Source organism: Mangifera indica, chromosome 6 (genome assembly GCF_011075055.1).
Source record: "Mangifera indica cultivar Alphonso chromosome 6, CATAS_Mindica_2.1, whole genome shotgun sequence".
NCBI classification, from domain to species: domain Eukaryota; kingdom Viridiplantae; phylum Streptophyta; class Magnoliopsida; order Sapindales; family Anacardiaceae; genus Mangifera; species Mangifera indica.
In genome coordinates, this window is record NC_058142.1 from 4,651,073 (window position 1) to 4,675,950 (window position 24,878).

General features: G+C 30.8%; 2 protein-coding genes across 2 annotated transcripts; both read right to left on the minus strand.

Annotated features, from left to right (window-relative positions):
* Nucleotides 1-6,735: 6,735 nt before the first annotated feature.
* LOC123219602 (receptor-like protein kinase) lies at nucleotides 6,736-8,046 on the minus strand. The gene has a single exon (XM_044641607.1). The coding sequence runs from the start codon at nucleotides 7,902-7,904 to the stop codon at nucleotides 6,843-6,845; it is 1,062 nt and encodes a 353-aa protein (XP_044497542.1). The 5' UTR covers nucleotides 7,905-8,046; the 3' UTR covers nucleotides 6,736-6,842.
* A 4,605-nt stretch (nucleotides 8,047-12,651) lies between these two features.
* Nucleotides 12,652-13,785, minus strand: LOC123218919 (receptor-like protein kinase). The gene has a single exon (XM_044640574.1). It carries the CDS (start codon nucleotides 13,783-13,785, stop codon nucleotides 12,652-12,654), a length of 1,134 nt encoding a protein of 377 aa, XP_044496509.1.
* Between the last annotated feature and the right edge of the window lie 11,093 nt (nucleotides 13,786-24,878).

Here is a 24,878-nt window from a genome sequence, read left to right on the forward strand (position 1 = left end):
ATGTTGAATATATATCATTATCGACATCATCATCTACTAGTTTTAGTCTTGGAAAATATACGTGTTTGACAAGTTAAAATGAGAATGGAAAAAACATGTATTAATAAAAAACATATTAAATTATATAGATATATAGAAAATATGAAGACCTATTATTAATTTTACAAATATGGGTAGACTCACGAATTACCGATAAAATTTAGTGTTTTACTTTTGAAATATCACAAAATTATTTATAACATTTCAATTTTATATCCGAAATCACTAAAACGTAAACATTTCAAATTTTGTATTTTTTTCTTTAAGAACTCTCCCATAATTTTGGAAGCATTCTTTACGATTTCTTTGCTCTATTATAGAGTTTTCTGTATGAAGAAGACTTTGTAGTCCAAAGCAATTATGAAAGATGTCTGAAACCATGGAATGTTGAACATATATCATAATCAACATTATCATCTACTATTTTTAGTTCTGAAAACATACATGTTGGACAAGTTGAAACAAGCATGAATAAAACATGTGTCATTAAAAAACATATTAAATTATATGGATATATAGAAATTATGAAGACTTGTTTTTAATTTTACAAGCACGAGTGGACTTGCGAATTACCCACAAAAATTAGGGTTTTTGTAATTTTTAATTTGTGACTTGTTTTATTTTTAAAATATCAAAAAATTACTTCTAACATTTCAATTTTATATCCAAAATTGCTAAATTTTAAACATTTCAAATTTCGAACTTCGTTTTTTAGAACTCTCCTATAATTTTAGAAGTATTCTTTATAATTCCTTTGCTCTACTATAAATTTTTTTTATATAAAGAAGACTTATAAGTCAAAAGCAATTAGAAAAGATGTCAAAAACTATATAATGTTGAATATATATCACTATTGACATCATTATCTACTATTTGTAGACCTGAAAAATGTACGTGTTGGACAAGTTGAAATGAGTATGGATAAAACATGTATCAATAAAAATATATATTAAATTATATGTGTATATAAAAATTATGAAGAATTGTTTTCATTTTTATAAATGTGAGTAGACTCATGAATTACCCATAAAATTTAGTGTTTTTTCATTTTAAATTTTTGCTTGCTTTATTTTTAAAATATCACAAAATTACTTCTAACATTTCAATTTTATATCTGAAATTACTAATTTTAAACTTTTCAAATTTCATACTTCTTTTTTTAGAACTCTCCCATAATTTTGGAAGCATTTTTTACGATTCTTTCACCCTATTATAGAGTTTTCTATATAAAGAAGACTTTTAAGTCCAAAGCAATGACAAAATATGTCTGAAACCGTAGACTATTGAATATATATCATAATCGATATCATCATTTACTATTTTTAGTCTTAGAAAATGTACGTGTTGGATAAGTTGAAATGGGTATAGATAAAACATATATAATTAAAAAACATTAAATTATATAGATATATAAAAATTATGAAGACTTGTTTTTAATTTTACAGACTCAAATAGACTTACAAATTACCTATAAAATTTAGGGTTTTTTAATTTTTAGCTTTTGTTTATATTATTTTTAAAATATCACAAAATTACTTCTAACATTTCATAATTATATATGAAATTACTAAATTTTAAACATTTCAAATTTCGTACTTTTGTTTTTTAAATCTCCCATAACTTTGGAAATATTCTTTACAATTCCTTCACCCTATTATAGAGTTTTTCATGTGCAAAAGACTTTCAAGTCCAAAGCAGTTATGAAAAATGTCTAAAACTATAGAATATTGAATATATATCACTATCAACATCGTTATCTACTATTTTAGACCTAAAAAATTGTAAGTGTTGGACAAGTTGAAATGGGTATGGATAAAACATGTATCAATAAAAAATATATTAAATTATATGGATATATAAAAATTATGAAGACTTGTTTCCAATTTTATAGATACGAGTAGACTCACAAATTACCAATAAAATTTAGGATTTTTTAATTTTTAATTTTTGCTTGTTTTATTTTTAAAATATCTCAAAATTACTTCTAACATTTCAATTTTATATCCGAAATTATTAAATTTTAAACATTTCAAATTTTGTACATTTTTTTAAGAACTCTCCCATAGTTTTGGAGACATACTTTACAATTCATTTGCCTTATTACAAAGTTTTCTGCACATGAAGAAGACTTTTATAAGTCCAAACCAATTATGAAAGATGTCTAAAACCATAGAATGTTGAATATATATCACAATCGAGATCATCGTCTACTATTTTTAGTCTTGGAAAATGTACGTGTTAGACAAGTTGAAACAAGTATGACTAAAACATGTATAATTAAAAAAACATATTAAATTATGTGGATATATAAAAATTATGAAGACTTGTTTTCAATTTTACAGGCATGAGTAGACTCATGAATTTCCCATAAAATTTAAAGTTTTTTAATTTTTAATTTTTGCTTGTTTTATTTTTAAAATATCAAAAAATTAGTTGTAACATTTCAATTTTATATCCCAAATTACTAAATTTTAGACATTTCAAATTTTATACTTTTTCTTTTTTTAGAGCTCTCCCATAATTACAAAATATGTCTAAAACTATATAAGGTTGAATTTATATCATCTTCGGCATCATCATCAACTATTTCAACATGAATAGATCCAACAAAACAACAATTCATCCACTCTAGATATTTTTTAGCTATTCCAATTCACTTTTCTCACCTCCTAAGGAAGATTTCTTCTTGGATTAAATAGTCTTCAAGCCTCTTCACCATAGATGAGACTACTACATCTACCATGGTTGCCATTATGTTTATGTTAATGGAGTTTCAGTAGATACATGGTCGAGATAATTGTGAAAGATGAAAGTGATTTAATGTCTTTGTGTTTTGTTATTGTGTTAATGTTAGTAGAGGTGTGTGGTAAAGCTCAATGGTTAACGGTGAGTTGTTGATACGTAGACAAAAGAAGGAAAAGTAGAAAATGCAACAATTTGATGTTTTTGTTATTTTTTTAATGTTTTTGGAGTAAAATAACTTTCTTACCGTTTTATATATAATGATTTACACAAACAAAACTGAGGAGGGATGCAAAAATAGATTTTTCAAACTTAAAAGCATAATAAATTTGTTTCAACAAAGTGTGGGGTGGTAAATAATCATTTAGCTATTTTCGTATCTAGAACAGAAGAATTGACTTGTAAAATAGGAGATAAGATTAAAAAGACAGTAAATAAATAATGGGATTATAATCAAAAATCGAAAAATGGGTAAAATTTAAACCGCAATTTTTTCCATAGAAGAAGACCTTGAAGTCCAAAAGAAGTCTAAAAAGATGGACAAGTCAAATACGAAAGCGTGCTGGATGTTCAAGTCATGGACACATGCCATATCTATCACTATCCACATCAACATCAACCATTTATAACTCACACAATTTTTCCTCCCTTTCACACTTACCTTAAGGTTGGATTTGAGCCGAGCCACTCAATTTACATGGAATTAAGCTCGAATTCAAATTTGTTTCAAAGGAGTTTGAGTTCAACTTGTCTCAAAAGAGTCAAGCTCGAGTTTGGGCTTATTACGAGCTTTGGGCTTAGCTTATTATTAAAATAATATTGTTTTAATATATATTGATAAAAGTAATATCATTTTGTATCAATTTTTTTAGATTTATGAGTTTGATGAACCAAACATCCCTAAAACTCAACTTGAATCTAACCCTACTTACCCTCTCTCTATTTTATTATTTGTAGAAACTCGAACCCAAACATTTTTTCTAAAAATTTTAATGTTTTACCAATTTTATGAATCTAGAGAGTATGAAACAAAAAATCTTACCAACAAGTACTATAAGTTTTCCTTCTAATGGATTTATCGAACAATTTCTGATAACTTGTGGTACTTGGAAGAAAAAAAACCATAAAATACTGAGCACACTCCTAAAGTTTTGGCAAGGTTCTTTACGTTCCAATGTTTTCAGGTCTTAGAAAAATGAAATATTAGTTTACAGCTGATCACCACAAGAAAATCAGCCTTCATCAATGAAATACTTGTCGGCTCAATCAAATTTAACATACAATTACGATGTTCATTATGGCTCTCTATGGATTCTCTCCTGTTGCAAAATTAGGTCATACTATTAAAATAACTAATATTAATTATAATTTTAGTTTAATAAAATCAGATAATTGTATTTGACACAACCCTAACAATCGTTATCATTTATAGTAAAATATTTTTATTCTAATCACATAAAATACCTCTCAAAAATCTTTTATTTCAAAATTTGTAATAAACCAAAGTAATTATCAGTATGTCATCAATATACAAAATTAACTTGCTCTCACAAACTTTTTTTTATATATTATAGGAGGAAGGAAATTATTCTCCTATTAAGTTTGAAAAAGTCAATGATATTACATGATTTTCATAAATATTTAATTTTATCATATGCCTAATTAACGGGTTTTGATTTAATCTAATTCCTAAATTATAAAATTTGATTGATTTATGATATAATTATCTAATTTCTAATTTAAGAGATTTGATTTTATCTAATTTCTAAAGTATTAAGATGATCAAATTTCTAAACTTAAATATAAAAAAGAGAACGAGAAAATTCAGTTGAGTTGTGGAGGGTGGACCATTATTATTCTGTGTGGAAATTTTATTGAAAGTTTCATCCACTCGGTAGTTCATTAATTATTAGTAAAAGGATTTCATTATTAAAATAGAGGGTCTTAAGTTTCTTCACTGCGTTCATGGAATTTTATAATCAGAAATGTTCTACTTTCATATTTCAAGTATAAATAATTCTTTTTAAATTAAAAATTCTTTTCTTTATTCAAAATTTCAACAAAAATGGTATTTAATTATTTATAAAATTGTAATAACCTTTTGTAAAGTTTTAAATGCAATACGTTTGATATAATGTAATATATATTATTAATACATACCGATTTACTTTTTTATTATTATTAGATTAGATGATTACTATATAATAAAGCTTTTATTTGCTTATAACAGGAAACATTATTTTGGGAAAAGCAGCCTATCAGCTTATTATAGGAATAAATTAATGACCTCATAAATACAGACCGATCATCAGATTGACCTGCCTTTTATGGTCACAGCTGATTGCTACTATTAAATCCTGGTGCTACTTTTTCTCCCTTTCACACTCTCTTTCTAGCTTCCTTGTCAAACCTATGTTTTTCTTTTTTTGTGGTTTTAGATTCCAAGTATGAAGTTTAGGTTGTGCCATTTATTGCTGCTATTTAGCTTTTCTGTGTCTTTGCATGCCGTGTTTGGTTTGAATAATGATGGGGTGGCTTTATTGTCACTCTTGAGGCAATGGAAGTCGGTGCCATCTTCCTTGAGTTCCAGTTGGAATACTTCAGATTCCACTCCATGCAATTGGGTTGGTATAAAATGTAGAACAATACTATATAACTCATTTTAAGTATACAAATATATATACACTCGTATATGTCATTATATAATTAAGTGTTATTTTATTTTTAATTTAAAATTACTCAATCATATGATAATATATATAAGTATGTATATATTTATATATTTAAAATTGTATACATAGTTTTATTATTAACATTATAAAATGATGTTTATTTATTGGTAAAATTAAAGTTTGCATTGTTTCAAATAAAGTTTACAAGTAGTCAATTCTTTGAAACATTAACATTATGGAATGATGATTGTGTATTAGAATTTGAAACAATGATTTGGGTATTTCACCTTCTAAAGAATTTGAAATAATGACATTGCTAAATTAAGTTTTATTATACAAAATAGCAAATTTAAAAGAACCACTTCAGGCTTTGCCAACTCTTTTTTGTTCATGTGTTAAGTTCCTGTCGAAATTCTAAGTAAGTTGAAATTTATTGAAGAATTCAATTTTGCTCCAATTTTTCCCAGGTAAGAAAAATTGATAGTGACCTGTTAAGATTACTGAGTTTGCTATTTAAAGTAGTGATCTTTGGAAATTTGTTATCTTTTGCGATGGTAGGAAATCTCATCAACTGCACTTATTATTTAACAAAATCTCACCCTGTACAGACTCAACTATATATGTATTAGCAATGTTATAAATATATATAAATGGATACATAAATGATATTGAGGATGGGCCAAGGCCATTTGGACCTCTTGGTTTTCAACAAGTACTTACAAATTCAGAACTGATAGTCAGCAAACATCTAGTTTCTGACCATTTTGGAGATGTTTACATGTGCATATATGAGATTATCGATATGTGCATATTTTAGTTTTAGTTTTTGCCGAATCCAAACGCATGTAAGACATTCTATTAGTGGAATTGTTTTGAGTACATTGTTGAAACATATAGCTTGATTTGCATGTTTGGTAGCTTCAAAATGTATTGACTGTTCCAACTGAAATTCTTATTTAGTGTCATTATATAATTGAGTGATAAACGATTAGAGCAGTTGTTGATGACAGTAGGATTGACATTTATGGTTACCATGAGGGTTGTTAGTTATAGTTTCAATAACATACTTATCCTCGTGTTCATGCTTATAGAGAGATGTATTCATGTGATGAATTGGGATACATGAAGGAATGAATCGTGTTTCGTAAGACCAGATCGAAGTGAAGGAGATTCAGGCTTAAAATATTTCTTGCAATAAGTAGCAATGCCTGATAAAAATATGACAATTTTTTCTTCTGGGATATACTTGTACTGTTGTACTATCATACTGTGCAATAAAATATAGGCAACAGATAGAGATCGAGAATTTTATTTTGTACCATGAAATTTCAAGTACATGGTTATGAGAATGATATTGAAAGCACGTAAACACGAAATAAAAAAGCTAAGCTACAATTTGATATGTGGAATCTCACCTGATAGATTGTTGAAAGACAGTTTAATATGCCGTAAATAACTCAGCATTCCTAGCTCATCTGGAATTCTACCTTCAAGTTGGTTTTTACATATGCTCAATACTTCCAAGGACTTGCACTTCCCTAATTCTGGTGGAATTTTCCCGGACAAACGATTTTCAGAAAGGTCAAGAATTGTTAAGCTACTGCAATTCCCCAACCTTATTGGAATCTCCCCACTAAAATTGTTAGATGACATAACCAACATATACAAATTCTTGCAGTTTCCAGAAACCAAAGCGATGCTACCATTAAGACTGTTATTTCTAAGATCCAAATAACTAAGATTTTCAAGATTCATTAGACTCTCTGGCAAAACACCCACTAGATTGTTATTATCTAGCAAAAGCCCTCGCAATTTACTGCAATTTCCAATAGACTCTGTAATGGTACCAGATAACCTATTACCACTTAACCATAACAGTTCAACCTCACCCATATCACAAACATTACTAGGAATTGAACCATTAAAATAGTTGAAATGCAAAAACACTACTTGTAAACCTGGAATTTGAAACAATGATTCGGGTATTTCGCCTTCTAAAGAATTGTTATTTAAAACCAGCTCCCTCAAAAATTGCAAGTGCTTGAAATAATCAGGTATTTGACCAGTGAATCTATTACAAGACAAATCCAAATACTTAAGTGCACTACAGTTGCCTAGAACTTCTGGTAAATTACCAAAGAAATCATTAGAACTCAAATCAATAGTCTCCAACTCTCTCAAGTGACCAATTTCAGGTCCAAGCTGACCAGAAATTGCATAACTGGAGAGGTTAAAAGAGACAACATTATTCTTACTATCACATTCTATACCAACCCAATTACATGGAGTGGAATCTGAAGCATTCCAACCGGACCTCAAGGAAGATGGCACCGAGGTCCATTGCCTCAAGAGTGACAATAAAGCGACCCCATCATTAGTTAAACCAAACACAGCATGCGAAGACACAGAGAGGGTAAATAACAGCAAGAAATGGCACAACCTAAACTTCATAGTTGCAATCTAAACCCACAAAAAAGAAAAAGGAATGGTTGAAGACAAGGAGGCTGAAAACTAGAAGCTTGAAAGACAGAGTGTGAAAGGGAGAAGGAGTAGTACCAGGATTTGGTCGTAGCTGCGATGTGATATCCTCTTAGATTAAATAGATGATGTTATATGAATAAAGATAACAATTTTGGTCCAATTTTAGGGTTCTTGATAGGGTTGGACTCCAGCTGAGCTAGCTCGGGCTGGACTCGAGCTGAGCTGGCTCGAGCTCGACTCGGTCGAGCCTGAAATGAGTCGGATTCGAGCAGAACTTGAGCTGGCTCGGTAGATTTTAAAAAAAAATTTTTATACAAAACGACGTCGTTTTGATCAATATATATTAAAAACGATGTCGTTTTGATAATGAAAAATGAGTCGAACTGAGCCGAGCAGAGCCGAGCCGAAAACAAGCCGAACTCGATCCGAGCCGAGCTCGAGCTCGAGCCGCCCATATATGAACCGAGCCGAGCCCGAGCTCAGCTCGGCTCGAATCCAGCCCTAGTTCTTGATCCTCTCGAACCCTAATAGAGAGGAAATTTTTCAATAAAAACAAGGAAAAGAAAGGAGACGGGGATGAAATATATCCCAGTAATTCGGGACAGGGATGTGTCTCATATCCGTCCATTTAAATTAATATATTTACTTAAAATATTATCATATTTTTATAGTTTTAAGTTATTTATATTTTTTAAATTTATTTATATTTTATTGTGCATATTAAAGAAATAAATATATAATATTTGTGATATTTAAAATAATAAATTGATTTTAATTTTAATTAATTTTATTATTTAATATATTTATGTTATATTTAAAAGATATGAAAATAAAATTTTTTTTCTACAAAGATAGAGACAAGAATAGAAAGAAGATTTTTATGTGAAAAAGGGGTGAAAAATCATTGTTATCCCCTCCTTGCCTTTCTCTATTGCCGTCCGTGTATACGAATCCAGGAGAAGAGACTTTGAACACGGCATCACTTTGATGCAAATTTCTATGTGGCTTCTGGAATCTGAGATTGATTTATTTATTTTTATAGTCTGCTTTTCGGAAATAATAATTTTTCATATTATAAGCAAAATAAAGGGTTAATTATAATAATCAACTAATCAAATAATAGAATATCCGTATAGTAATAGTAATAAAAGATAGCTTATTTTTAAGTTTTCTAGTATATCAATATAAATAGTAAGAAGGTAAAATGGTAAAATAGTAATAAGATATAATCAAAGAACGTAAAATGGGTCAAATTGAAACCACAACTTTTTTTTTTCAATTGAGGAAGACTTTGAAGTCCACATACATGCCAAATCGATCACTGACCACATCACCATCAACCACTTTTAACTCGCACAACCACCGAAATCCTTGCGTTAATTGTGCCTCCTTTCACTCTTAGTCTCTCTTTATTTTATTATTTGTTGGTTTAAACAATTAATTATTTTAATTACTTTTTTAATCGTTCAAATAATTTTAATCATCATTTTTTTTACGTTTTACAATTTTAACTAAAAATCCAATTTAATACCTGTTTAATCTTTCAATTTTAAGAACCTAAGACAAATACATCCACCAATTCTCTCAAAAATCAAAGCAAACTAATCAAAATTTTTGCATCTAACTCACTTTAATCTAAATATAGATTTAAATATTTATACTTTTATTTTATTAGGAAATTTGAAATCCCTAAATAGTAAAATATTCCTTACTTTGTAATTTTCTTTTTTATTCGTTTTTTTTTTAATCAATGTTATTATTTCATGGATAAATTAGTTAAAAAATACATTAAATTAAGTTGAATGTATATTTTTATGTTCAAATCATTAAAAAAAAAACTGCAAAAATTTAGAAAATTTTTGTGAGGTAGGCATGTATAGACAGGTTGGATGGTAAGTCAAGATAATTAATATTTATTTGAATAGCGAATTTTCGAGACTGATAATTAATATATTAATAATCTTGCTAAACAACCACCAACAGTATGTATCATATAATAAAAATTATTTTATAAAGAACATCAGTAAAGTAAAGTGAATCAAACTCTCAATAAAATTTCCACAAAGAATGGGGCCATAACTTATTGAATTAGACGGATATAAATATTTTTGAAAGGTCCAAAATAACATGTAATTAGTCTAAATTTTTTAAATAGAGCTTACCAATCTCAAAAACACCATGCTCTCACTTTCTCGACAACCCAACAATCAAACCAAACAAATGGATTTCAACAATAGAGCTGAAAGCATACAACACAAAAGCCATACATAGTGTCTCTGTGTGTGTGTGTGTATATATATATATATAAAATAAAATTATGTATATCTATTTTAGGTATACAAATGTGTTTACACTTAAATATGTTATTTTGTGATCGAGTGATTTTGAATTAAGAATAAAATAATATTCAATCATGAAATAACACATATAAATATGTAGATATTTGTGTATCTAAAATGGGTATGTATAATATTATTTATATATATATATATATGGACATCAATCAAGAGACAAACACCCTCCTTATGCAATGTATACTCAATCAGGATCCGCAAGCTTTGATGAAGCTGCCTTAACATTGACATGAATGGAAAAATAATTCCAACATATCTAAAATCTTCAACTTTATTAACTGAAAAAGTAAATTTAAAAGACATTTCAACAATTAATCATAAGTGCGATCTTATCCGTTTTGTTATCTATAGTTATCAACTATAAATTTGTACTATTTTATGGACACAACTATCCTAATATAATAACAAACTAAAATAATAAAATATTTGAATTATTACTATAACATACCACCTTTAATTTTATACCCATACATCAAGTCTATCAAAATGTTAAAGATTTTGCATTATCCGATCGGAGTGATTTTTGATATTTATGCTTTGATGTAATAGCGATGTTGCTTGAGTGCTTAAAAAACAAGAGTATTCTCTAATATTTTTACTGTCCTAAATTTAGACGACCGGCACTGTCATCTTATGGCTTTCAAATGAACAAAGCTTTCGGGATTATATTGAGGATGAGCCAAGGCTATTAGGACCTCTTGGTCTTCAGCAAGTACTTACAAATCAAAAAGTGATAGTCAGCAAACTTTTAGTTTCTGATCATTTTGGAGATGTTTACATGCGCATATATGGGATAATCGATATGTGCATATTTTAGTTTTAGTTTTGGCCAAACGACTATTTCCCACCCAAGGTTTAGCGTTTTCTCAAATGTCTCCCCTTTAACTATGGAAACACCAAACACCCACCCATGACCGGTTAGATTTAACAAAACCCTAACGGTGATAAGGGTAAAATTGTCATTTTCTCTAGAATATTAAAAATAAACTAAAATAGAATATATTTTGCCCCCCTAAAGTTTAAAAACTAAAATTTCCCCCCCAGCCTAAGTTTTAAAAAATCGCAGTTTCACCCTCCCGAAGCATTGCCGACGGTCTCCGGCTCCATTGCCGACGGTCTCTCCCTCCAGAAGCATCCTCACCTTCCGGAGATCTCTTTCCTCCCATTTGGATTTCCAATCGAAGTCGGAGAAGCTGTGGAAGACGAAGAACTTCGTCGGGGAAGACGAAGTTCTTCGTCTTCCCAGTCGTCGTCGTCGTCTAGGAAGACGACGTCTTCCCAGACGAAGACAAGACGACGAGACGACTCGTCGTCCTCTGGGAAGACGAGTCGTCTTCATCTGGGAAGACAATCGTCTTCCCAGACGACGAAGACGAGATCGATCGATCTCGTCTTCATCGTCTGGGAAGACGATTTCTCTTCCCAGACGGCTTCTCTCTGCATCGGATGCGTTGAGGTCGAGTTGAGAGGGGTTGTCGGTGGAAGAGAAACCGTTGGAGGGGAAGACGGCCGGTGATGGCGCTGGAGAAAGCGACGGAGAAGGGTTTGGAAATAAACCTTAGGGGGGAAAATGCAATCTTTTCAAACTTTGCTTAGGGAAAAAATGTTAGTTTTTAAACTTTTAGGGGGGAAAATGAGATTAAATTTTTAGGCGTTAGAGTTCTGTTAAATCTAACCGGTCATAGGTGGGTGTTTGGAGTTTCTATAGTTAAAGGGGGGACATTTGAGAAAACGCTAAACCTTGGGTGGGAAATAGTCGTTTGGCCTTTAGTTTTTGCCGAATCCAAACGCATGTAAGACGTTCTGTTAGTGGAATTCATTTGACCATTTTGGATATCCATTGCTGTGTGTACATTGTTGAAACATATAGCTTGACTAGTATGTTTGTTAGCTTCAAAACGTACTGACTATTCCAACTGAAATCCTCATTCGGTGCCATTATGTGTTTAAGTTGATAAACTATTAGAGCAGTTGTCAATGACTGTTGGATTGACGTCAATGGTTACCATGAGGGTCGTCAGTTATGGTTTCAATAACATACTTATTCTCATATGTATGCTTACAGAGAGATGTATTCATGCGATGAATTGGGATATATGAAGGAATGAATCAAGTTTCGTGAGACCAGATTGAAGCAAAGGAAATTCAGACTCAAAAAATGTCTTGTTGTAAGTAGCAATGCCTGATAAAAATGCGACAATTTTTTCTTCTGGGTTATACTTGTACAGTTGTAATATCATACTGTGCAATAAAATAGAGGCAACAGATAGAGCTAGAGAATTTTATTTTTGTTCCATGAAATTTCAAGTACATGGTTATGACAATGACATCGAGAGCACGTAAACATGGTATAGAAAGCTAAGCTACAATATTATATATGGAATCTCACCTGATAGATTGTTGGAAGACAGTTTAAGATACCGTAAATTACTCAGCATTCCTAGCTCATCTGGAATTCTGCCTTCAAGTTGGTTTTTCCATAAGTTTAATATTTCCAAGGACCTGCACTTCCCTAATTCTGGTGGAATCTTCCCCGACAAACGATTTTTAGAAAGGTTAAGAAGAGAAAGCTGTTCTGGTAGGCCTAGCTCAGCTGGAATTCTACCTTCAAGTTGGTTTGTATGTAACAGCAAGCTTTCCAAGGACTTACAGTTCCCTAATTCTGGTGGAATCTCCCCACTAAAATTGTTATATGACAAAGACAATAACTTCAAATCCTTGCAGTTTCGAAAATTCAAAGGGATGCTACCAGTAAGACTGTTATTTTGAAGATCCAAATAAATAAGATTTTTAAGATTGTTTAGACTCTCTGGCAAAACACCCACTAGATTGTTATCAAACAAAAGAAGAGCTTGCAATTTACTGCAATTCCCAATAGACTCTGGAATGGTACCAGATAACCTATTACCACTTAACCATAACAGTTCAACCTCACCCATATCACAAACATTACTAGGAATTGAACCATTAAAATAGTTGAAATGCAAAAGCACTACTTGTAAACCTGGAATTTGAAACAATGATTCGGGTATTTCGCCTTCTAAAGAATTGTTATTTAAAACCAGGGCGCTCAAAAATTGCAAGTGCTTGAAATTATCAGGTATTTGACCAGTGAATCTATTACAAGACAAATCCAAGCACTTAAGTGCACTACAATTGCCTAGAGCTTCTGGTAAATTACCAGAGAAATCATTAGAACTCAAATCAATAATCTCCAACTCTCTCAAGTGACCAATTTCAGGTCCAAGCTGACCAGAAATTGCATAACTGGAGAGGTTAAAAGAGACAACATTATTCTTACTATCACATTCTATACCAACCCAATTGCATGGAGTGGAATCTGAAGTATTCCAACCGGACCTCAAGGAATATGGCACCGAGGTCCATCGCCTCAAAAGTGACAATAAAGCGACCCCCTCATTATTTAAACCAAACACGGCATGCAAAGACGCAGAGAAGGTAAATAACAGCAAGAGATGGCACAACCTAAACTTCATACTTGCAATCTAAAGCCACAAAAAGGAAAAAGGAAGGGTTGAAGACAAGGAAGCTGGAAAGAGAGAGTGTGAAAGAAAAAGTAGCACTAGAATTTGATAGTATGCTGCAATGCGATATCGTCTGAGATTAAATAGATGATGATATTTTAAGATTAATAATCAAATAACGTAAAATGGGTGAAATTGAAACCACAATTTTTTTTTTTCATAGAGGAAGACTTTGAACTTTGAAGTCCGAAAAAAGTGTAAAAAGATTTCTGAAAAACATGGGCAAGTCAAGTATGCAAGCATAATGAATGTTAAAGTAATGGATACATGCCGAATCTATCACAGTATTCACATCACCATCAACCATTTTTAACTGACGCAAGCACCAAAACCTTTGCGTTAAGTTTGCCTCCCTTTTACACTTACCCTCACTTTTTTTTCTTATTTCATGGTTTCCAAAGTCCTAAAATGAACATCTAAAATCTGAAATTAAATCCTGACTTACATTCTTGCTAACAAGAGTTAATTCGTATTAATTTCTAGTTTTAAGAGACCTTTTATTATTAATGAGTTTAAATAATTAGATCTCTCACAGTAGATAACTCCGCATATAATGTAATTATTTTATAAAGATCATCAATCGTGAATCAAACTTTCAACAAAATTCCCACAAAGAATGGGGCCATAACTCCACTGAATGTTGTCGCCATTGTTTTTCCTTTCACCAATTATGATAATCCACTTATTTATTCCTGCAATGTTACACTTACGAAGCGAAGTTCTAGATTTAATCTTATAATATATATAGATTAGACTTATTAACAAAATTTAAGTCCAAAGCAATTATGAAAGATGTCCGGAATCATAGAATGTTGAATATATATATGATCAAAAGACTTATTCCCACCAAAGTTTTATTCAATGACAAAGTCTCATCCGTTAGTTTCGGACAATCTAAATACTTATTTGTAATCCAATTTGATTAGCATTTTGTGTTAGTTTAATTTCAAATTGCCTTTTTTTTTTAGTATAATAAAAAGGCCAAAAGACTTTTTCCCACCCAAGGTTTAACCCATTTCCAAAGATATACCCATAGGCTTTCAAAAATCTAAACATTTACCTATAAACTAACTTTTTTTAGAATTTTTTGTTAGAGTTAGGGTAAAACCATCATTTTACCAGAAAACTAACGTTTCACCCTTAGCCCTCAACTTTGAAAAGTGACTTTTTCCCCCATATTCCTAAGGTTTTCTTCACTCCAGTGACAACAACAACCACCAACTCCTCCATTTTCCTCCCTTCTCTCTCTGCCATAGCCGACGACGTTTGATGACAGGCTCCCAAAGATTGACCGACAACGAAACTCAACATGGATGGAAATAGTTCTCTCACAATATTTTGCTAGCCTCATATTGTTGCTAGTCTTCTAAATTAAAGGCATTTGGTTTATTTATACTTAGTAATTATTAAATTATATTAGTCTGGTATTTATGTTTTTATGGGACGAATTAATATTGTTGTAATATTACTTGTGCTCTACAGATTCCTTTCAAATTAAACATTTTAGTCACCTCTTGGCTCTCTTTGCCTTCATATAACGTTTACATCTGTGGTGCTATTAGATATTTAGGTTAACAGACTTTTTGGTTGGCCCGTTTGAGTTGTTTTGGCAGTCAATTTCTATTAAGTGGGTTTTTTAGGTAAAACAACTTGATTGGGAGAAAATTGTGGTGGTGTAAACTGGTAATTATCTTCATGTTATTAGATATGTTTGATGGTACTACTTTGCCAAAATTGTGGTGCTTTTGGGATTAAATTGAGAATGGTCCAGGGCTATTAGGACCTCTTGGTCTTCAATAAGTACTTACAAATTCAAAAGTTGAAGTTTCAAAAGTGATAGTAAGCAAACTTTTAGTTTTTGTCATCTTTCTGACCATTTCCTAACTTTTTCTACTCATCAATTAGGCCATAAACTTTTTTTATAACAAAACTCTGTAAATTGAAACTTGAAACAGGTCAAGAACAAATGGAATAGTTAACACAACATTATAAAAATCTCAATGTTTTTTTATTTTTGGTTTAATTATAATTTTCCAAATTGTAGAAAGTACTTTTGAGATAATAAAAAATATTTATTTAATATTGAAGAGATTACAAGAACGGTGACAAACAACATCCCATATTTCTTATTATTGCTTCTAGTCTTGTTGACAAAGTTGTGGACTCATGGTGCCTTTTCTTGACCCAGTGGGTCGGGGGCAAATTTCTGTAGTTTTATCTTTTTAAGCAAACCATATTTTCTATTTCAACAATACCTTTTATTTTATTTCTTTTTATCCAGATTAGTTTTTACTAAAAAATATTTTATTTTTGAGAGTATGCAGATTAAGTTTAATTTTTTTGTAATTGTTAAGATTTACATATCAAAAAACAATTAATTTCTGATGTAATAGTTGATATTTACATACTTTTAGAAAAATAATGAACATAACTACACAGAGAATGCGTGTAGGTTGTGCACGGGTGCTAAAGGAGTGCATTCTTTTGAAAGGGGCGAAAATTAGGAAATGGTGTGCGTTTTTTCTAAAGGGTGCAAAAAGGTGCAAAAAGGTGCGTGTTTTTTCGAAAGGGTGCGAAATGGTGTAAAAATATACAAAAGTGCAAAAAGATGCCTGAAACTATGAAGGGGTGTAGGAAAATGTGAAGGAGTGCGTAAAAATGTGAAGGGATGCATAAAAATGTAAAATGGTGCCAAAAAATGTGAAGGGGTGCATAAAAATATAAAAGGGTGCGTGAAACTGTGAAAGGGTACAGAAAAATGTGAATGAGTGTGTAAAAATGTAAAAGGGTGTGTAAAACTGTGAGGAGGTGTAGAAAAATGTGAGGAGGTGTAGAAAAATGTGAAAAGGTGCGTAAAAATGTAAATGGGTGCGTGAAACTGTGAAGAGGTGCAGGAAAATTTGAAAGAGTGCATAAAAATATGAAGAAGTACGTGAAATTGTGAAAGGGTGTGTAAAACTATAAAGAGGTGCATAAAAATAACATATATTTTATATATTATATTAATATATAATATAATATATAATATATTATTTTATATTATTAATGTAATATATATTATAATATAATATATAATATATCTCAAGCCCTGTACACCCCTTTTATATTTTACGTACTCGTTTATATTTTCATACATCTATTTGTATTTTCATGCACCTCTTCACATTTTCATGCACCCGTTTATATTTTCACGCACCCGTTTGTATTTTTCCGTACCCATTTTGTATTTTTACGCACCCCATTTATATTTTCACGTACCCGTTTTATATTTTTACGCACCCGTTTTATATTTTCACCCACCTGTTTGTATTTTCACATACCCATTTTGTATTTTCACACACTCGTTTGTTTTTTTAAGCACCCGTTTGTATTTTTACCCACCCATTTACATTTTTACACACCTTTTCACATTTTCACGTACCCCTTCACATTTTTATGTACCCCTTTCTAGTTTCACGCACTCCTTCACCCCTTCACACTTTCATCTATTTTCGCACGAGTTCGCACATTTTCGCACCCTTTTGAAAAAATGCATACCTTTTCCCTAATTTTCGCATCCTTTTGAAAGAACACACACTTTTAGCACCCCATGTTCATCATTTTTCTAAAGGTATATATATATTAACTATTACATCATAAATTAATATGTTTTTTATATGTAAATCTTAACAATTATGGAAAAATTAATTTTAATTTGTATACTCTCAAAAAAAAAAAGATTTTCTGGTAAAAACTAATCTGAATAGGAAGAAATAGGATAAAGGGTATAGTTGGAATAGAAAATAGGGTTTGCTTAAAAAGGTAAAACTACAAAAATTTTGCTAAAAAATGTTTACACGGTAAAACTACAAAAATTTTGCTAAAAAATGTTTACACGGTAATAGTTTAAATAATTTTAATTATCTTTTTTTTTTTCACTTTACCATTTTAACTGAAAAATTCAATTAATACCTGTTCAATCCTATCTTCAATTTTAAAAATATAAGACAAATAGATCCACCAATTCTCACAAAAATCAAAGCATATTAATCAAAATTTTGCATCTAACTCACTTTAATTTAAGTATACATCTAAATACTTATATTCTTATTTTACTAAAAAATTTGAAATCCTTAAATATTTTTATTCGTAATTCGTTTTTTTTATCAATGTTATTATTTCATAAATAAATTAGTTAAAAAATATATTAAATTAAATGTTTATTTTTGTGTTTAAATCACTATAAAAAAATAAAACAATAAAAATCTAAAAAATTTTCGTAAAATAAACACGTATAGACTGGTTGGATAATAAGTCAAGATGATTAATATTTATTTGAATAGCAAATTTTCAAGACTGATAATCAATATATTAATAATGTTGCCAACCAATCATCAACGTTACGTATCATATAATATAATTATTTTATAATAAACATCAATGAAGTGAATCAAACTTTCAATAAAATTTCCACAAAGAATGGGGTCATAACATATTAAATTACACGGATAGAAATTATTTTTGAAAGATCCAAAATAACATGTAATTAGTCAAAAGTTGTTAGAATAATATTATGCATACTCACTTTATGAATATGAATATATATATATATATATATATATATATATATATATATATATATATATATATATATATATATATATTTGTATGGGCCAAAGGACTATTTCCTACGCAAACTATGCTGAAATGTCAAAGTTCCCCCTATTAACTATGGAAATACTGTTTATCTACCCATGACCGATTAAATTTAATGGAACTCTAACCCTTGAAAATTTAATCTCATTTTCCCCCCTAAAAGTTTTAAAACTAACATTTTTTTCTAAGCTAAGTTTGAAAAGATCGCATTTTTCCCCTTAGGGTTTATTTCCAAACCCCTTCACTTTCTCTGGCTGTCTCTCCCTCCCGATGGTTTCTCTTCCACCGACGGCCCCCCTTAACTCCACCTCAACCCATCCTGCATCGAGAGACGACGTCTGGAAGAGGAATCGTCTTCCCAGATGAAGACGACTCATCTTCCCAAAGGACAATGAGTCGTCTCGCCTTCGTCTGGGAAGACGATTCCTTTACCCAGACGTTGTCTCTCGACGTCGAACAGGTTAGGGTGGGGTTGAGGGGGGCCGTCGGTAGAAGAGAAACCATCAGGAGGAAGAGACGGCCGGCGATGGCGCCGAAGAAAGTGAAGGGGTTTGGAAACTAAACCCTAGAGGGGGAAATGCGATCTTTTCAAACTTGGCTTAGGGGAGAAAAGTTAGTTTTTTAAATTTAGGGGGGGAAATGAAATCATATTTAAGTTTATTTTTAATATTAAATATAAAATAACGAATTTACCTTTACTACCGTTAATTTTAACTGTTCATGGGTGGATAAACAGTATTTTCATAGTTAATAGGGGGAACTTTGAGAATTCAATATAGTTTGGGTGGGAAATAGTTGTTTGGTCATTTGTATATCAAAAATGGTCATATATAATTTTAATTATTTTTTAAATAGAACTTATCGATCTCAACAACACCATGCTCTCACTTTCTCAACAACTCAACAATCAAACAAAAAAGATGCATTAGAACAATACAACTGAAGCATATGACACAAAAGCCATACATAAAATGTGTGTATATATATACATATTTTGGATACACAAATACGTATACACCTATATATGTTATTTTGTAATTGTGTAATTTTGAATTAAGGGTAAAATAATATATAATCATATGATGACACATATAAGTGTATAGACATTTACGTACCCAAAATGAGTTCGCATAGTTACTCAAATATATATATATATATATATATATATATATATATATATATATATATATATATATATATATGGACATCAATCAAGAGACAAAACAACCCCCTCATGCAATACATATTCAGGATCCGTAAGCCTTGATGAAGCTGCCTTTGCATTGACATGAATGGAAAAATAATTCCAACATATCTAAAATCTTCAACTTTATTAACTGAAAAGAAATTTAAATAATAATTGGGAGGTGCATTTTCATCATATTTACAGGGAAATTAATACGTTTGCTGATTGACTAACTAATTTTGCGGTGTCTTTATTTTTTAGGTTACATGAATTTACTTCTCCACCTAACGAGATTCTGCTTTGGTTTTTACATAATATTAGTATAATTGTTTATCCTGTTGTTGTGTTGTTTAAGTGTTTAAGGCTATAGCCCCCTTTGTAACAAAAATAAAAAATATAATAAAAAACAAAAATAATAAAATATTTGAATTATTATTATAACATACTACCTTTAATTTTATACCCACACACCAAATCTAAGTGAATATTAAAGATTTTGCATTGTCCAATCGGAGTGAGTTCTGATATTTATACTTTGATATTATAGTGATTCTATACTGCTTAAAAAGGAAGAGTATTCCTTAATATTTTTACTGTCTTAAATTTATATTGGTATAAGTTAGGGCTATATCTATAACTATTTAAGCATAAAATTATGTGACTTGATGAATGTTGGTATAATCTTGATATAATAAAAAATAATTATATTTTAATTACAGTTGCTGAAATCATGAAAAGTGATTCTAAGATAATAAAATATTCTTATTTAAAATTAAATTACGAGAATTGTGATAAGTAGCATTCCATGTTTTTTTATTACTGCTTCTAGATGAATTCTAAACATAATCATGATAAATGTTTTCTTATTTATGTCTTGTCTTGACCTTGTGAGTTGGTATATAAAACCCAATATTTTTTATAAAACATTAACTTTTATATAAAACTTGCAAATGTAAAGACCCTACTATGGAACATATAATTTTCTTACATAGCCAATGACTAATAACAATGAAATAAGACAATGTAATATTAAACGTATGTAAACAAATTTCATACTATTTTTGAGTGCATCAACCATAATTCAAGTGCTAATTTCAATCCAATTCAAGTTATAACTTTAAGGAAGTAAGTGAACAACTAAGATGCCAAAAATTGTTACAGAGAAATCAACTTAAAGGTGTCGTCAGTCTTCTCAGTTCCAATGAGAAGTTAGTAATTAGTATGACAAATTAATAATAGGTCTTGTTCATCCAGGCAACATCTTCATACAATTTGGTGCCACAGATTATGGTAGCTGCTCTGAAGAACCAGATTTCACAGCTGGGAATAAATAGACGTGTAAAATAAACAAAATCACAAACTGTTTCCAGCTTTTGAGCCTTTCCCTTTGATCTAACTTTTCCATTCATTCCTTCAGTTGCAACTCAAACAACTTCTTTATTGCAGAGACTTTCTTTTCGATACTCGAATATGAACAATGTCACAAGCCAACGAAGATACCCAGTTGAGAGTTGCATTTCACTTCCTCCAAAGATCACCTCTGCAGGCTTGTTGAGGGAATTTGAGGACAAAAATTATATTTGGCTTGCATCTCCAAGACTTCAGTTGATCCTAGTTTTGATCATTTTCCTTAGCCAAGGCTCTCATTCTATACTCAAACATTTTGGCCTTCCAATATGGACCTCCCAGATCATTGTAAGTTCAAATCTCAAAATAATAATAATAATTTAAAAAAAATTAAAATTTCCATTTATTTTTCTTTGTTTGAGGTACTAATTAATTTGTTCTAAACCAGGCTGGTGTATTATTATCAGAAGCAGTTCTTCCAAAGCAATGGTCAGATGTTCTGATGACTCAAGATAATGTACAATTGCTCAGCACCTTAACAGCTGTTGGCTATACATTTTTTGTGTTTATTTGCGGAGTGAAAATGGACATCTGCATGGTTACCAGGGTGGGATCAAAGGCTTGTTATCTCGCTTTAATGTCGATTCTCCCACCAATGATTCACACTGTCTCAGGCATTGTTATAATGAGCAACAGCCATAGAGAATTCACCAGCATCTTTTATATTTCACCAATGTTTTATTTGACATCTTTTCCAGACAATCATTGCATCTTCACAGACCTGAAAATCTTATACACATGCATGTGGATTTGACTAGCACTATTAGTGTTTTTATGGGAGGAATAAATTTTGTTGTATTATTACTTGTGCTCTACAGATTCCTTTAAAATTAATATTTTTGTCACCTCTTGGCTCTTTTTGCCTTCATATAACTTTTACATTTGTAAATATTCTCTTTAATTTTTGTGTAAAATAATGCACCTTCATATCTGTTCTTGATTTTTTTTTGTGTTTGCAGTCCGGCGTTTTTTTTTCTTTTTTTCTATAATGCAGGAACTTTATATAAAACTAAACAGAATGGCTAGCATAGCAGCAGATATATTTGTAGGAAGAGAAAGGTTTGCAACACTACTATTGATGAGACTGACCGAGACTGTCATCTTGCGGCTTTCAAATGATGAAAGCTTTTGGGATTATATTGAGGATGGGCCAAGGCCATTAGGACGTCTTGGTCTTCAACAAGTACTTACAAATTCAAAAGTGATAGTCAGCAAACTTTTAGTTTCTGACCATTTTGGAGATGTTTACATGTGCATATATGAGATTATCGATATGTGCATATTTTTAGTTTTAGTTTTTGCCAAATCCAAATGCATGTAAGACATTCTGTTAGTGGAATTGTTTTGACCATTTTGGATATCCGCTGCCGTGTGTACATTGTTGAAACATATAGCTTGACTGGCATGTTTGTTAGCTTCAAAACGTACTGACTGTTTTAACTGTAATCCTTATTTTGTGTTATTATGTGATTGAGTTGATAAACTATAAGAACAGTTGTCAATGATCATTGGATTGATGTCTATGGTTAACATGAGGGTCATTCGTTATAGTTTCGATAGCATACTTTTCTTTATGTGCATGCTTACAGAGAGATGTATTCATGCGATGAATTGGGATACATGAAGGAATAAATGAGGTTTTGTAAGACTAGATCAAAGTGAAGGAAATTCAGAGTTAAAAAGTAGCAGTGCCTGATAAAAATGCGACAATTTTTTCTTCTGGGATATACTTGTACAGTTGTACTATCATACTGTGCAATAAAATAGAGCCAACAGATAGAGCTAGAGAATTTTATTTTTGTTCCATGAAATTTCAAGTACATGGTTATGACAATGACATCGAGAGCACGTAAACACGAAATAAAAAGCTAAGCTACAATATGTGGAATCTCACCTGATAGATTGTTGAAAGACAGTTTAAGATAACGTAAATCACTCAGCATTCCTAGCTCATCTGGTATTTTACCTTCAAGTTGGTTCTTATATAAGCTCAATATTTTCAAGGACTCGCACTTCCCTAATTCTGGTGGAATTTTCCCAGACAAACGATTTTCAGAAAGGTCAAGACTAGAGAGCTCTTCAAGTAGGCCTAGCTCAGCTGGAATTCTACCTTCAAGTTGGTTTGCTTGTAACAGTAAGAATACCAAGGACTTTCCCTTCCCTAATTCTGGTGGAATTTTCCCAGAAAAACGATTTTCAAAAAGGCCAAGAATTGCTAAGCTACTGTAGTTCCCAAAACCTGGTGGAGTCTCCCCACTAAAATTGTTGTGTGACAAAAGCAAAACAATCAAATTCTTACAGTTTCTAGAACCCAAAGGGATGCTACCATTAAGATCGTTATTGCTAACATTCAAAAAAACAAGATTTTCAATTTTTAGACTCTCTGGTAAAACACCCAACTAGATTGTTATCATCCAAAAAAAGTTGTCGCAATTTACTGCAATTCCCAACACACTCTGGAATGGTATCAGATAACCTATTACCACTTAAACTTAAAGTCTGAACCTCACTCATGTCACAAACATTCCTAGGAATTGAACCATTAAAATAGTTGGATTAAATAGTCTTCAAGCCTCTTCACCACAGATGAAACTACTACATCTACCACGGTTGCCATTATGTTAATGTTAATGGAGTTTCAATAGATACGTAGTCGAGATAGTTGTAAAAGCTAAAAGTGATTTAATGTCTTTGTGTTTTGTTATTCTATTAATGTTAGTGGAGGTGGGTAGTAAAGCTCAATGGTTAATGGTGAGTTGTTGATACGTAGGAAAAAAAGTAGAAAATGTGATAATTTGATGTTTTTGTTATTTTTTAATGATTTTGGAGTAAAATAACCTCTTTACCTTTTTATATAATGATTTACACAAACAAAACCGAGGAGGGATGCAAAAATAGACTTTTCAAACTTAAAAGCACAATAAATTGTTTCAACAAAGTGTGGGGTGGTAAATAATCATTTAGCTAGTTTCATATCTTGAACAGAAGAATTGACTTGTAAAATAGTAAATAAGATTAAAAAGACAGTAAATAAATACTGGGATTATAATCAAAAATTGAAAAATGGGTAAAATTTAAACGCAATTTTTTCCATAGAAGAAGACCTTGAAGTCCAAAAGAAGTCTAAAAAGATTTATGAAAAAGATGGACAAGTCAAATACGAAAGCATGCTAGATGTTCAAGTCATGGACACATGCCATATCTATCACCATCCACATCAACATCAACCATTTATAACTCACGCAATTTTTCCTCCCTTCCACACTTATCTTATGGTTGAATTTGAGTCGAGCCACTCAATTTGTATGAAACCAAACTCGAATTCAAGTTTGTCTCAAAGGAGTTTGAGCTCGGCTTGTCTCAAAAGAGTCAAGCTTGAATTTAAGCTTATTGCGAGCTTTGGGTTTAGTTTATTACTAAAATAACATTGTTTAATATATATTGATAAAAATAATATCATTTTATACCAATTATTTTAGATTTGCGAGCTTAATGAACCAAACATCCTTAAAACTCCGTTTGAATCTAACCCTACTTACCCTCTCTCTATTTTATTATTAGTAAAAACTCGAACTCGAACCTTCTTTCTAAAAATTTTAATGTTTTACCAGTTTTATGAAACTCTAGAGTATGAAATAAAAAATCTTACCTGCAAGCACTATAAGTTTTCCTTAAAATGGATTTATCAAAAAATTTTTGATAACTTGTGGTATTTGGAAGAAAAAAAATCCATAAACATCCCTAACACTTGGCTTAGATCTAACCCTACTTACCCTCTCTCTATTTTATTATTAGTAGAAACTAGAACTCGAATTTT

Excerpts from the sequence above, each read along its gene's own strand:
- LOC123219602 (XM_044641607.1), bottom strand. The coding sequence starts at position 7,904 with ATGAAGTTTAGGTTGTGCCATTTCTTGCTGTTATTTACCCTCTCTGTG.
- LOC123218919 (XM_044640574.1), bottom strand. The coding sequence starts at position 13,785 with ATGAAGTTTAGGTTGTGCCATCTCTTGCTGTTATTTACCTTCTCTGCG.